The 12,922-nt window shown below is 31.7% G+C and overlaps 1 protein-coding gene across 1 annotated transcript; it reads left to right on the top strand.

The window, feature by feature from the left end:
• The first annotated feature begins 3,939 nt into the window (after nucleotides 1-3,939).
• LOC119638634 (acidic leucine-rich nuclear phosphoprotein 32 family member A) lies at nucleotides 3,940-11,948 on the top strand. Its single transcript, XM_038035532.1, has 8 exons — nucleotides 3,940-4,198; nucleotides 4,493-5,344; nucleotides 9,703-9,866; nucleotides 9,954-10,166; nucleotides 10,867-10,943; nucleotides 11,131-11,460; nucleotides 11,552-11,641; nucleotides 11,731-11,948. Exons 2-8 carry the CDS (start codon nucleotides 5,297-5,299, stop codon nucleotides 11,931-11,933), a joined length of 1,125 nt encoding a protein of 374 aa, XP_037891460.1. The 5' UTR covers nucleotides 3,940-4,198; nucleotides 4,493-5,296; the 3' UTR covers nucleotides 11,934-11,948.
• Nucleotides 11,949-12,922: the final 974 nt, after the last annotated feature.

A 12,922-nucleotide genomic window follows, 5' to 3' on the forward strand; every position in this document is an offset into this window, starting at 1 on the left:
TCCTTCTCAAACCGAAAGGCAACCAAGCAAGTATTTTTTAAGTTTAGTGCGTGGTACCAGGCAGTCTCCATTCTAAGTGGGATGGCCGAAGCCCCTTCAGGTAAGTGCTTATAGCAAGTCAGCAGTCGTTGTCTGTGCCCGTTCTGAATGGGACAAAGGAAAGGATAAAGATATAGATGAATCCATTAATCTCCGCTCGGCACTTTAACTTTTTGAGAATTACCGAACCAATGCATTTTGCATATTTTGGCGGATATTATATTTACAAGGCAACATAATATAATTAAAGAGCAAAAGCGATTCGATTTTAACACATATATTAACACGATTCAAAATTGTGCTAAATACAAAGGCAGGTATTATATTACATTTTTCAAATTCTTCAAATGCGGGAAAATTTGAAAAGGTTTCATATAAAATATTACAAGCTACCATTTAGCTTGGTGGAAGGGCAAATGAAATATACAAAAAACAAATAAGAATGTTGTAATCGATTGCCGAGCTTTGCATGCCCACCACTATTAAAATATTTATCGCATTCCACACTCCAAGTTGTTTCACTTGATATCCATATCGAAGTTATTTTTAAGAAAACATTTATCCACAAAGTCGTGACGTCTACCACAATTATTTTAGAATTAACACGCTTGGCTTCTCTCATTCTGCTCTTCAAGTCGTTTTATTTGATATCCATATCGCTGGTATTATTAACAGAAAAATTAATCCACCACGTCCACTATTTTTAGGCAGATATCTTTGTTTGAGAAATGTAACTTTGTGTGGATAAGCACGCTTATTTTCATTTTTACACGTAAAGAGCAAAGTGTTTCGTAAAGTAAATGCGAAAAATTTCCGCCTCGGAGTAACGAGCAAAAACTCACAACATTTTTGTTCAGATAAACCGAGTAATGCTCCATTGCGGGTTTCTGCTTTCAACAATTTGGCCCTTTTTCAATACTAGCGTGCGTGCAAAAACTTCCAGTGATTCTACCAAATTTGAAGTCGATATTTTCATTTTTACGGCTAGGATAGTCTCGACAACACGTCATGGACAGACATGGCTTAATCAATTTAGAATTTCATGCCGATGGAGAATACATATACTTTATAGGATCTCTAAGATTTTTTTTTTGGGTGTTACATACGTTATAAAAACGAAAAAAAAGAAAGTAGAACGTGGTGGTTATAAAAAAAGTTAAGACAATCTCTATGATATGAAAGAAACACTAGGATATATTACGCTCGTAAGAAGAGAGATCATTACTTTCCATTAAGTTTTTCTTTAATCGAGACTGTGACGCGATTTTATTAAATAGTAATTACATACCTTATTTGCAAAGTGAAAAACGAAGTGACACGAATAATAAAACGAACAATGTAGCCAGACTATTCTCTCTCTTTCTCTTTCTCTCTTTCTATCTCTCATTACTAATTTCTAAAAACTATGTCACAAAGCACTTTTTACATTTTCCTTTCCACACCTTAGTCTCTTTTTATTAAAGATAGTCTAATATTTTTATTATTATTAATACAGATTTTTTTCCAATAAATTATACCTTAACCGATCAATCGTCCTTAAAAAATAATTTCTAATTCGTTTAATAAAAACTAAGCTTGTTCCATTCCAACTCATTTTTCTTTTTGGTAGTTTCATTATATGACCCACTTTCGCAATTTCCAATTTTGTTCCAATCCATTATTGCTTTTCTTGCAAGATATAAACCCAAACGTCCCTGTAATATTGTTAAATACCTTCTGCAACTTCTTGTGTGTGTAAATGGCTTATGCAACTTATAACACGTAAACAAAAGAGTAATTTAAGTATTGAATAGGAAAAATGCAAATCGAAATAGTATTTAATACCTATCCGTAACAGTTGATTTACATTATTATTCTGAAATTATCATCAATAATCATTTCGAAATATTTCTATACTTTTTGCTTGTTAATGTTTTAAAGCAATATTTGAAGAATTTAATTACATTAAAAGATTATTTTAAATTATAACGAGTACATTTCAATAAAACAGGACCGTTTGAATCATAAATCTTCCAATGCGTACTTGAAAAATATAAATATAGAAATAAAAAAAATAGAACATGAAATCGCTAGTTAATTACGTTTTCGAAACCATATAGAGAGGTTGAAAGCAAATTCTAAAGCTCATACATTGTCTGCCCAGAATTGTTCATAAACAATAATTTAAGGCAATATTTGACGAACTATTTCGCTTATATTAGGGAACTGCTGAATTGACAAAACCGAGAACTTGGGTGAAAGTTAAAACTACACCAAGTAACCTTCCCTCATCTTTTGCCACATCACTATCTCAGTAAAAAACTTACCTAATTTAAATATCGAGAAACGTATGGAAATTTATAACTTATACGGAACATATAAACTATTACTCCCTTCAAGAAATTGTCGATGTAACAATAATTTTGATGAAGTATAAAAAGAAGAAGAAGAATTTTCTGAGAGCCTGTATATGTATTAAAAATCTCGACAAATATAATTTGTTTTAACTTTAAAATCATCCGGCTAAACGGCTAAGTAAGAACAGCAGCTTGAATGCTAACTCAGTATCCTGTCAGTAAAGCCCATAGTCTTAGACGCCAGTTTAAGATTTTAATCTTAGAATTTATTTTTTTAGCTAAATTATAAAAATAATAGTAGCGATAATAATAATTATAAGTTCAACTATTTTTTGAATATAATGTTGCTTTTATCATGGGTCACGAAAGTAATGTTAAGTGTGTAAATAAAACCTTCGGTTTTTTGATGAAATTAAAATTCAACTTTATTCAAAATTTACTTCTTACAAAGGTTAATAATCAAAATGGTTACCAAAGGTCTTCTGTCATTTATCGGGCAGCTTCTCGATGAAGACTTGGTGGATATTTGCCGATTTGGAAGAGAGACAGCCATTTCGCATGAACTTCTGCCAACCGCTGACCTACCAAATAAAACTGAATGTTCGTTTTGATTAAGAGTTAACCGAAAGGGTCCAAAAATAATTTGTTTTGATTGTTTTTTCGGTAGACAGACGTACATTCGATAATTTTCATCGTTTTCACGACTACAATTTTTTGCCCGAAATTTCGTAAACCACTTTCTGTTTCGTGGCTTATCGCATTTTCATTCCAATCAAACTTAACTGTTTCCGTTGCTTAGACGCATTTTTTTTCCAGTTTAATCCCGTTAAAAACAGACAAATTTCTTTAAACTGTGATATACATCGAATGACAGCTTACAAATTACTGAAACTTTAATAGCTAAGTTATCTATATCTGAAATTTCGAGGAAATTGAACGCGTCAGGAAGCACGTTATGTGAAGAAATCAATTTCAAAGGAATAAATTTATTTGCAAACCTAATATGAATCATACCCGAGTTAAAGTCATATTAGGGAAGTGAACTTAGACGTTCAATAATCATAATAGAACGCATAATATTTTTCTGCTACTATTGTCCCAATCAAATCGTGAAAAAGGCCACTAGAGTAACTAAAAAACTACTTGAATAGCGACAAAAATCTATTTTGTCGACTTCTATTTATACATTATGTATTAATAATGAAATTCTTACTTTGTTTTGATTAACATATAAGAATGAATTACAATGCACAGTTGCATTTTTTGGCGATTTTACGAAACATTTTAATAGATTCATTACTTTTCTTTACAACGTTATTTATTACTTGCATTACATTTTTTAGTTATTATTATGTATTACATTTTTTTAATAAATTTAATGGATTAATGCTTTGGGTGCAAATTTTTTTTAATCGTCTTTATTTACACGATTTTCTCTGTTTAGTATTCTTTCTATTATATCAGATACAGCTCTGGAATAAACAAGCGGCGAATTGATGCTATTGAACGATGAATAAACTAGTACAAATGGAATGAAACGAATGGAAGAACATTTTACAAGAAGAAGAAAATTAGTAAAAAGAAGAAAGGCCGACACAACGACTACGAAGCGTGTGTGTTAATTTTTTGTATTATATTTTTTTTGTGTGTGTTACAAAAGGAAGATTTTATTTAAAGGCTATCGAAGAAAAAATAAAGTTTAAACAAAATTAAATAGTTGAAGAGGGAGAGAAAAAACGAAGAAATTGTCCTTCAGCTAAACTAAAGGAATTTCAATGGAAATCAGCTAGATTTATTTAAGTTTTTTCATAAATTTTATATCGGTAAGTATATGGAAATTATATCAACAGCAAACTGCATACGCGTTTACATTCGAATAAATTAGAAAAAACAAAAAAAAAAAAAACTATTAAGCGAAATTTATAAACTTATTGAAAACAAAAATATATTTATTTTTTTTCATGTTCATTTGTTCATTAAAAATGGCAAACGTGATAATGATGATGAACATTAACACCACCGCCACCATTGCAACCACCATAACGTTAATAACGATTATTATGATGATGATTACGATGATGATTATGAATGATGATAAAATTGATATGGGGTTAAAGAAGAAGTACGCTGGTGTGGATCATAAAATTAAAAAAAAAGAAAATATACTACATGGTTGCAGACGAATAATAAAGTATTTTGACATTACAAAATCTTTCTTTAATCTGCACAAAAAAAAAAATTAACGTCGTCGTCAACAACACTGCCAGTTTAACAGCAATTCTATTGCCTGGCTTAACGGCAACATTGATTAATAAATTATAACAACAGAAGAAGAAGCGGTCGCAGGCATTGTATTATCAACTCAAATATATATCAAAAATATTGAAAGTGTACGCAAAGCAACGCATGCAAGTACAAGTACTTCAAATCTGTGCTTGTGTGTAAAATTGAAAACGAACTACATATATATATAGATATATATATATACGCAAGTACGCACACAGATCTATCATATATATATATATAAATATACATAATATATATATATATATATAGGCATACATGTGTTAAATGTTAGTCAAAAATTCTTCGTTTCTTTTATATTGAGTATATTTTCTCCACACTACACGTACGCAAGGTGCAGTCAGAGTTCTGTGTTGGTATTAGTTGCAAACACTAGCAAACAAACAAACACATCCACTAACTAATACCTTTACGAAAAGAAACAGGAAAATTTCTTTTTAAAGGGAGAGAAAGAGAGAGAGATACATTTTCTCAATTACGAAACGCCGCAAATCAGCGCCAAAAATTATTAAAATCCAGTAAAACAAAATAATAGTAATAAAAAAGAAAAAAGTTATATAAACTAACAACACTAAGAGACGCAACAACATCGTTAATAATTTTAAAAAACAATCATAATGGAAAAAAGAATAGAATTGGAAAGACGTGCTCGTAAAGCAAATCAGGTAAGTGCGTTTTTTTTTTTTTTTGTATGTTAAGATTACATATTTGTGAACGTTTTACAACAAGTCTAACCTCGTCGATGATCAAGATTAACTAAATTCAAAGAGTGGTATCCCAAGATTTTAGGGCTCCGCTTTGCATTTTGAAGATTAAGTCCATAGACGCAATAAGATAGGGGAAATTTAGAAAAGCCGTTTTTTACAACTGGCTCCTTGATTAGAAGAGCTGAAAATGAGGTTAAAAAATATCAAATGTTAACATTTTAGCTTATAGATAATTTCATATGCCACTATCTAATAGATTTGTTCTTAACAAAATTAAAAATTTCTTATGGTTCTTAATTGTTGAAACACCAGCAGGTGGAAACTCTTTCATTCGTTCTGGACCTGTTAGAGTGCTGTTTTATTTGCTCTGTTTGTCATTAGGACAACTAAAATCTAGCGTATGCCAAGGAACTATCGGGGAAATTTTTTACAAATTTTTGGCCGATGGTCACTAGATACACTGATAAAGCTTTATTTGGAAATCTTATAGGTAGTATCGAAATATTTCGGAAAGCAACTGAAGCTGTAGAATATGATTTATAGAAGAATTTTAAACTAGGGCCAGCTTCAATTAGCTTAATCAATTTAATCCCTGAACTTTTCCAATTTCCTTTGCACGCTCATATCTTGTGCAATATATACAACATACATAATTGCCAGAAATAATGAGAAATTCCTTTAGGCTCATTACGAGAAGACAAGCTAATCCAAAATTAAAGCAAAGCGAAACAATATTCTCATTAGGTCCACATTACGATTTGGAAGTCTTTTTTGTTACCAGACCTATAGGAGCCAATGTTCTTTTCATTGATTTCATTGATTTTGAAATAGGCAAACAGGTTGGAATCACGACTACCAAGTCAATGCTCGCGGATTTCAATCTCAATGCGGTAAGGTTTACTTTGGTCATAGTTTCGGTAAGTGCTAGGCCGATGAAGACATAGCACATAGACCGATTGGGCATATGTCCACTAGTCTGCGCGTCCTCTCGCTAGATTCCTCTTTTTTTCTCTTTTTGTTGACCATCACCGTCTTATACCGTGTATAGGGGATATCCCTGGAGTGTTTGGTCATATTAAAAGTAATTTATATTGGTTCTTAGACAAGAGCCAAGTCTTCTTCTGTTCAAAGAAAGTGAACAATATCATGGTTGATGTCTCCTCAGACCAAGAAAGATTTTTTCAAATAACCTAAAGTCTTGTCCCTTTGAAAGATCCACCAACAAATGACGGGTGTACCTTATCTCTGGTTTGTAACATCCGCAGATACTTGGTAGGCGTCAAATTCCAAAGTTGTTTTGTAGTAGGTACTGTTTGTCCGCCGATTATTATAATAAGGTAGAAATTCGAAAAGATTGATCTTAATTAAATTCACTTAGGTCAGTCTTAAAGATAGACTTTTAGTACCAAGCGAAAGAACTAAAGTAATGAGAAAAACAAAAAACAAATTAGATTATATTATCTATAACGCCTAGATATGCCTAACCGAGACTACATGGAGTACATCTTCGGAACAGCATCGAATCTTCCGAGTATTTATCGAAAATGTTTAATCCGCTTGTCTAATTTTCGATAGATATATAACACTAGAACCATTTGATCCTCATTGACAGCTAAAAGACCAAAGCAAAGCTTCTAGCTTCTCTTATTAGTAAATTAAAGTCATTGAAACATGTTACCTCTAAAAGGTTATGCAGTATGTGAAGCATTCAGATTCATTCCAAGATTTCTTTTCCATATTCGGATTCTTGTTTTCGTCTCTGCAACTTTGAAAAAAGATAATCTTTTCATCAAATATATAAATAATTATTTACGCCAGCTACTTTACGGAAGGCATTCTTTACCATTTTTGTAATTAGAATTTTTTAACACCTAAAAAGTAGTTAAGTGAAATTGAAAAACAATTCGTTACTACGCATTAATTAACGCATTTTCATATATGACATTAACGACAAGTTTTTTCCTCTTTGATATACATTTAGAAGCAGTTATAATTCATGTGACCTCAGTGTAAAGATACATGCAGCGCACATCTTCATTTCATGCACATGAGCGAATCTCCCCTCTTCCACAAACAATAATCGAATAGTATTGGATAGAATAGGGTGGTAACGCTATTGTCGATTAGTTTGTTAGCCAAGCATGACAGTGATTTTGTTCACTAAACGTATGCAATGTCTGCGTTCATTAATTTGGGCTTTCCTACCAGTCAGGATAATGAAATTGTTATACAGAAACCAAATGTTAGACTAAATAAGGTTATGTTGTTTCTTTTTTCCTAATTGCTTAGTTTTCGATATCATGTTACTAAATATTATGGCTTCAGGCTTTAATATGATTTTAGAAAAGCAAAACATTCTTAGTTCAAGGTAAACGGTTTAACGCTCAATCAACAACAGCAAAGTCGAGTTTTTTAATTTATGTTGCTTGCTGCATCCTAAATGAAATTATTAAAAAATTGTCGCTGAATCTGATTTAATGAGTTTTTACGCATAAAAGTTTGCGGCCAATTGCGACATATATGATCAGATCGTTGTTATTGTAAAATTTCTTTCACTTGATAAATCATAGTTTTGTCCCTTTTCAAGCGGCTTTAAATATTGAAAAATTTCACGTATATATATATAATTACCACCTCCACACGCATACATGCATTCAATGTCCGACTGTACATATGCAAATGACTGACTGTATTGATCAATTAAAAATATAGTGCGCAGTTGTTGTTATTGTTGTTGCTACGCACATTCTTCAATATGGTTCATTTTCAATGACTAGCCTGGCTGTGCTTGCATTTATATCAACCGGTTAGATAATGTATTGAAATCAGTTTCGCATGATCATAATTTATAAAGTATGAAAAATAGACTTTACTTATTTTTCACCTCTTGCATCGCTCATAACATTCACCATTTGCATTATTGCATTGCGGTGCATTAATTAACATATTATTAGCAATATCTCTGGCTATAAAAAGGATCCTAAAAAAAAGGTCAAAAAAAGAATTTTCAAAGAAAAAAAATAATCAAAAATCAATCAAGAAAAGTGGTTTCCTATCAGGCAGCGGTCACAACGCTAGAAAATTTCAACCGTTTTTGTTCTTTGGCTTTTTTTTTCTTTCAGAAAACTTTTTGTCAACACTTCTCTCATTTACACCTTTTTCCCGACAATCAAGTTTTTTTCTTTTTTTCTTTTGCTTTGTTTACAAAAGCGATGATTGCGCTCTCCCTCTCTCTTTACTTTTTCTGTCTAGTTTCTTCACCCAAAGGATTTCGATTCCATTTCATTCTGTACATTTCAGCGAACATAAAAGCGAATTCGCCGAACATTTTTTTTCTTTTATATCTATTACTTCCTATTTTCTTTATGAATTACATCATATTTGATAAGAAAATTTGTAATTGTCATCCTAATAATCAATTTTAATTGAAAATGTATTTGAGTAAACGTTACATTTTAGGAACTTTGTTTTTTTTTTCGTCATATATCTGGTTTTTTCGCTTGCTTGTTTTTTTTTTTAAATTTATTTTATTTGACGCATTTATGTACACTGTGTCAACCAATACACAACAAAGCAATATGGCGTCAGGCTGTTGTATGAATGCTTGCTGAAATGCGACTAGTTTTATCTTTGTTGCTCACTTTTGTTTTCTAACTCATCGAATAGGTGTTTGTGCGAATGTTCTACGCAAAGCAACAAGGTGTTCGTGTTCTTTTGCCATATGTTTGCTTTCCCTCTCTCTTACTATTGTTGTTACGTTAAAGTGAAACAATTTTCGTTTCATATTTTTGGGACTTTCTTTCCTTTCCTTCCTAACTAACTTTTAGTAAATATTTAAATATAATTGTTTGTGATGATGGTGGTGAATTTCACATTCTTATGCATTCTTATGCGTGCTTCCCTAGAGTTTTTTATATCTATATCTATAGGCTTATGCAGTAAATAACCCTTTCTTGCAAAGATATTCTCCCTTTAACTCTTGTAATAAGCAATTTCTGTACCCCCGTTAACTATTGATTTTCTTAGAATTTTAGCGGTGTAGTTATTGTTCTACTTTTCTTGGCGAAATTAACTGTACTTTTCTTAAAAATGATCATCTGTGTTATCTCGATTATATAGAAATGCGCCACCCAACGAACATTTTATGAAAAAATTAAGATTAAAAATTTTTTACATATAAATTTTTTTTGTTTTGATATATTTAATATTGACCATAATATTTTATTGCTTTTGTCTTTATAAAGTGGAGACCATAATTTTTTAAATAAAAATATTTGATTTGTTGTTCTTTTTCATATATATAAATATATATTTAGATAACGGACTTAAATTTGGATAATTGCCGAAGTACAAGTATTGTAGGCCTTACAGATGAATATACCGCTTTGGAATCATTAAGTTTAATTAATGTTGGTTTAACCACATTAAAAGGTTTCCCTAAATTGCCTAATCTCAAGAAATTGGAATTATCCGATAACAGGTAGGTATATAATAATTTTTATATCATAAAAAAATTTATTTTACTTTTATTAAAAATATATCTATATATATATTGTAATGTTTTCAGAATATCAAATGGCCTCAATTATTTACATACCAGCCCCAAATTGCAATATATAAATTTATCGGGTAATAAAATTAAAGATTTGGAAGCCTTGAAACCATTGAAAGAATTTAAACAATTGACGGTGTTGGATTTATTTAACAATGAAGCGACACAATCCGATAACTATCGAGAGAAAATCTTTGAAATGTTACCTTCATTGAAATTCTTAGATGGGTAAGTGGCAACAAAGAAGACAATTTTATAAATATTATGTTCGGGCCATATGCCATACACCTATTTGATGGGCACATTTTGAAGAGATTGCATTAACGAGAGATTCATTCAAATCGGGATAAACGAAAAGAAAAAGCAAGTGCGTTACTCACACATACATATCTATAACCGTGGAGCGAAATTGTTGCCCGGAACGGTCGTATTATTTTGTACGATACACACTGACAAAATCCAGTCCGTAATCCAGTCTGTAATAAGCATTTGTAAAGTTAACCCTTGCATAGAAGAATCTGTCTTTAAAAATATTAAAACACCATTAAATACTTTACATCACTCTGCTATTCATATAATGACTTTTCAAAATAAGTTGGGTGAAGGTACGGGAAGTGGTTGAAAGAGTAATCCAATCCCAACCAATTTCAAATTCAATAGCGTTCGACCTCGGGTCAAATCCCGTCAATGTGCCAAATTTCATCAAAACAGCTTGAAAACAAGACGAACAGAGAAGTTTAAAGGGATTCAAAAGATGACTCTGAATCGGTCACTATAAAAAAGATGAGTCTAACCCAAGCCCTTCTGGCTGTTGCATACGTCCGCATAAATTTATTGCACCTTTGTAATTAAAACAGGATTTTTTTTTTTTTTTTTTTTTTAAGAATAAAAACTAAATTTTCTTACAAATAATCTCTTATATTTCAAGTTTTGACATTCATGATGTGGAAGCCACTTCTGAAGGTGATGATGATGAGGAGAATGGCAATTATTCCGAAGATGATGGTAAATATAGTCATATTAACATATTTAAGTAATCATTAATAAAAGAAAGTGAGAAAAAAAAAAAAAAATAAGAAAGGAAAGGGAAAAAGCATTCTTTCATCATATTCGACATTTAACTTGTCTTCGCTTCTGATTTCCGCTGCTCTTATTAGAAGAATCACAAGAATCATATCGACTTTTATTGCAGATAAACTTACTGCATTTTGTTTAAATGGTTTAGAAATTGATTTGGATGAATTGGAAGCATTTGAGAAACAATTACAAGTTAAACGGGCTTCAACCAATAGTTCTTCTGGTGTACCTGCGACCTCTACTCAGAAGCAACCAGAAGTTGATGATGATTTAGATGAATATCTAAAAAAATTGAAATTAAAAGAAGAGCAAATAGCTGAGCAACCAACAACTGTTTCTCCTTCTAATACCGTTAATACTTCTGTTGAATCTGCTCGTCCTATGAATGTTGCTTTTTTAATGTATTGGTTTTTAGCTATTTTAAATTTAGCCAATGCCGTGTTTTGTAAGCATTTCTAAGACTACTTACTGCTTTAGTACTAATCGTCACATTTGCGTTTTTCTTCTTCTTCCACCTTTTCCTTAATAATATATAGATTCCGAAAGCGGTGATACTGGAGATGATGACGAGCATAGCGACGATGATTTCAGTGATGATGAAGATAACGGTGATGTTTCCTTAAGCCAGGGTTACCAAAAAATAATTTTTTTTTTTCATGTGTATAGGTTATTTTAAAAAAAATGTATATTTTTTTTTACACGATTTTTATTTTTTAGGTTTATAATGATGACCTCGAAGAAGATGAAGATGAATGGGATGAAGAGAATGCTGAAGATGATGACGATGATGATTATAGCGACGATGATGAAGCTAATGAATCATCGGCCGCCGCTGGTGCAGTGGCAGCAGCAACAGCAAATAAGGCAGAAAACAAAAAGGATGAAGCAAACAATGCTTCAGGTGAGTACTTGTGTTAACATTTATTGATAGCCATACTGTTGGCTGCAATGTTCTTACACCTTTCTGTTGGCAAAGAGTTTAATCTTTAACTCAGTGTAATGACAAATGATTTGAAACTCCTATTTAAATGCAAATGTGACGAATTGTTGACTAAAGGTGCAATTCACACGTAGCCTTCACGTTGGAGTTTTACGTTTACAGTGATTTCGTTGTCATTTGCTAACCACAAAATACGAATAGAGTCTAAATCTAATTTCAGTTTATATCAAGTTACTGTTATTAGCAAGCAAAGCTTCACGGGGGAACCCCATTGTCCCTTGACCAGTAAAGTAGATAGTCATGCATATCCTCTCGAAATTGGTGGAGTAGAATTTAGTTTCTTTGTCAGTTTGCATAAAATTACGACTTTATCTTAGCTTGAGGAAAAAAAAGTAAGCGTTTTTTTTCTATCTAAAATTTTTGTTGGACCATTTTAAAATTAATTATTTTACGCTCAGTACAAGGGCATATTGAATGGAAATGTAGGCAACGTTCAGAAAGACTTGAGACGGATCTACTTTTTATAATAGCGATCGATTCAATTTCACTTTTTGCCTGGATTTAAGCTTGTCTTTCTTTCGGTCCGTTTTTGTTCTTATGTTCAAACTATAGACAGTGAGTTTTGAGATGATACACTCTGACTTTTTTTAGCCTAAAAATAAATTCTTTTGACAAAATTTCCAATCGCACCACTTTCCACACACAACTCCTTAATATGAAAAGTCGTTATATATGTGGTGTAGTGCATTAAGTTGTTAAGGGATCACAACGCTAGCATAAAGCACTGTGTTTAAGATGGTCCTTGCGTAACAGAACAAATTTGATGATGCAAAATATTACATTGCGGACTATTGTGCTTTTAATTGTCTTATGGCGGATATATCCAACGCCCAAAAGGCTTTTCAGAATCACTTTTCTAATTAATGGAATCTTATCTGTCCGTGTGCGAGTTTTTTTTTTTTTTTTT

Source organism: Glossina fuscipes, unplaced genomic scaffold (assembly GCF_014805625.2).
Source record: "Glossina fuscipes isolate IAEA_lab_2018 unplaced genomic scaffold, Yale_Gfus_2 91, whole genome shotgun sequence".
Taxonomy (NCBI): Eukaryota; Metazoa; Arthropoda; class Insecta; order Diptera; family Glossinidae; genus Glossina; species Glossina fuscipes.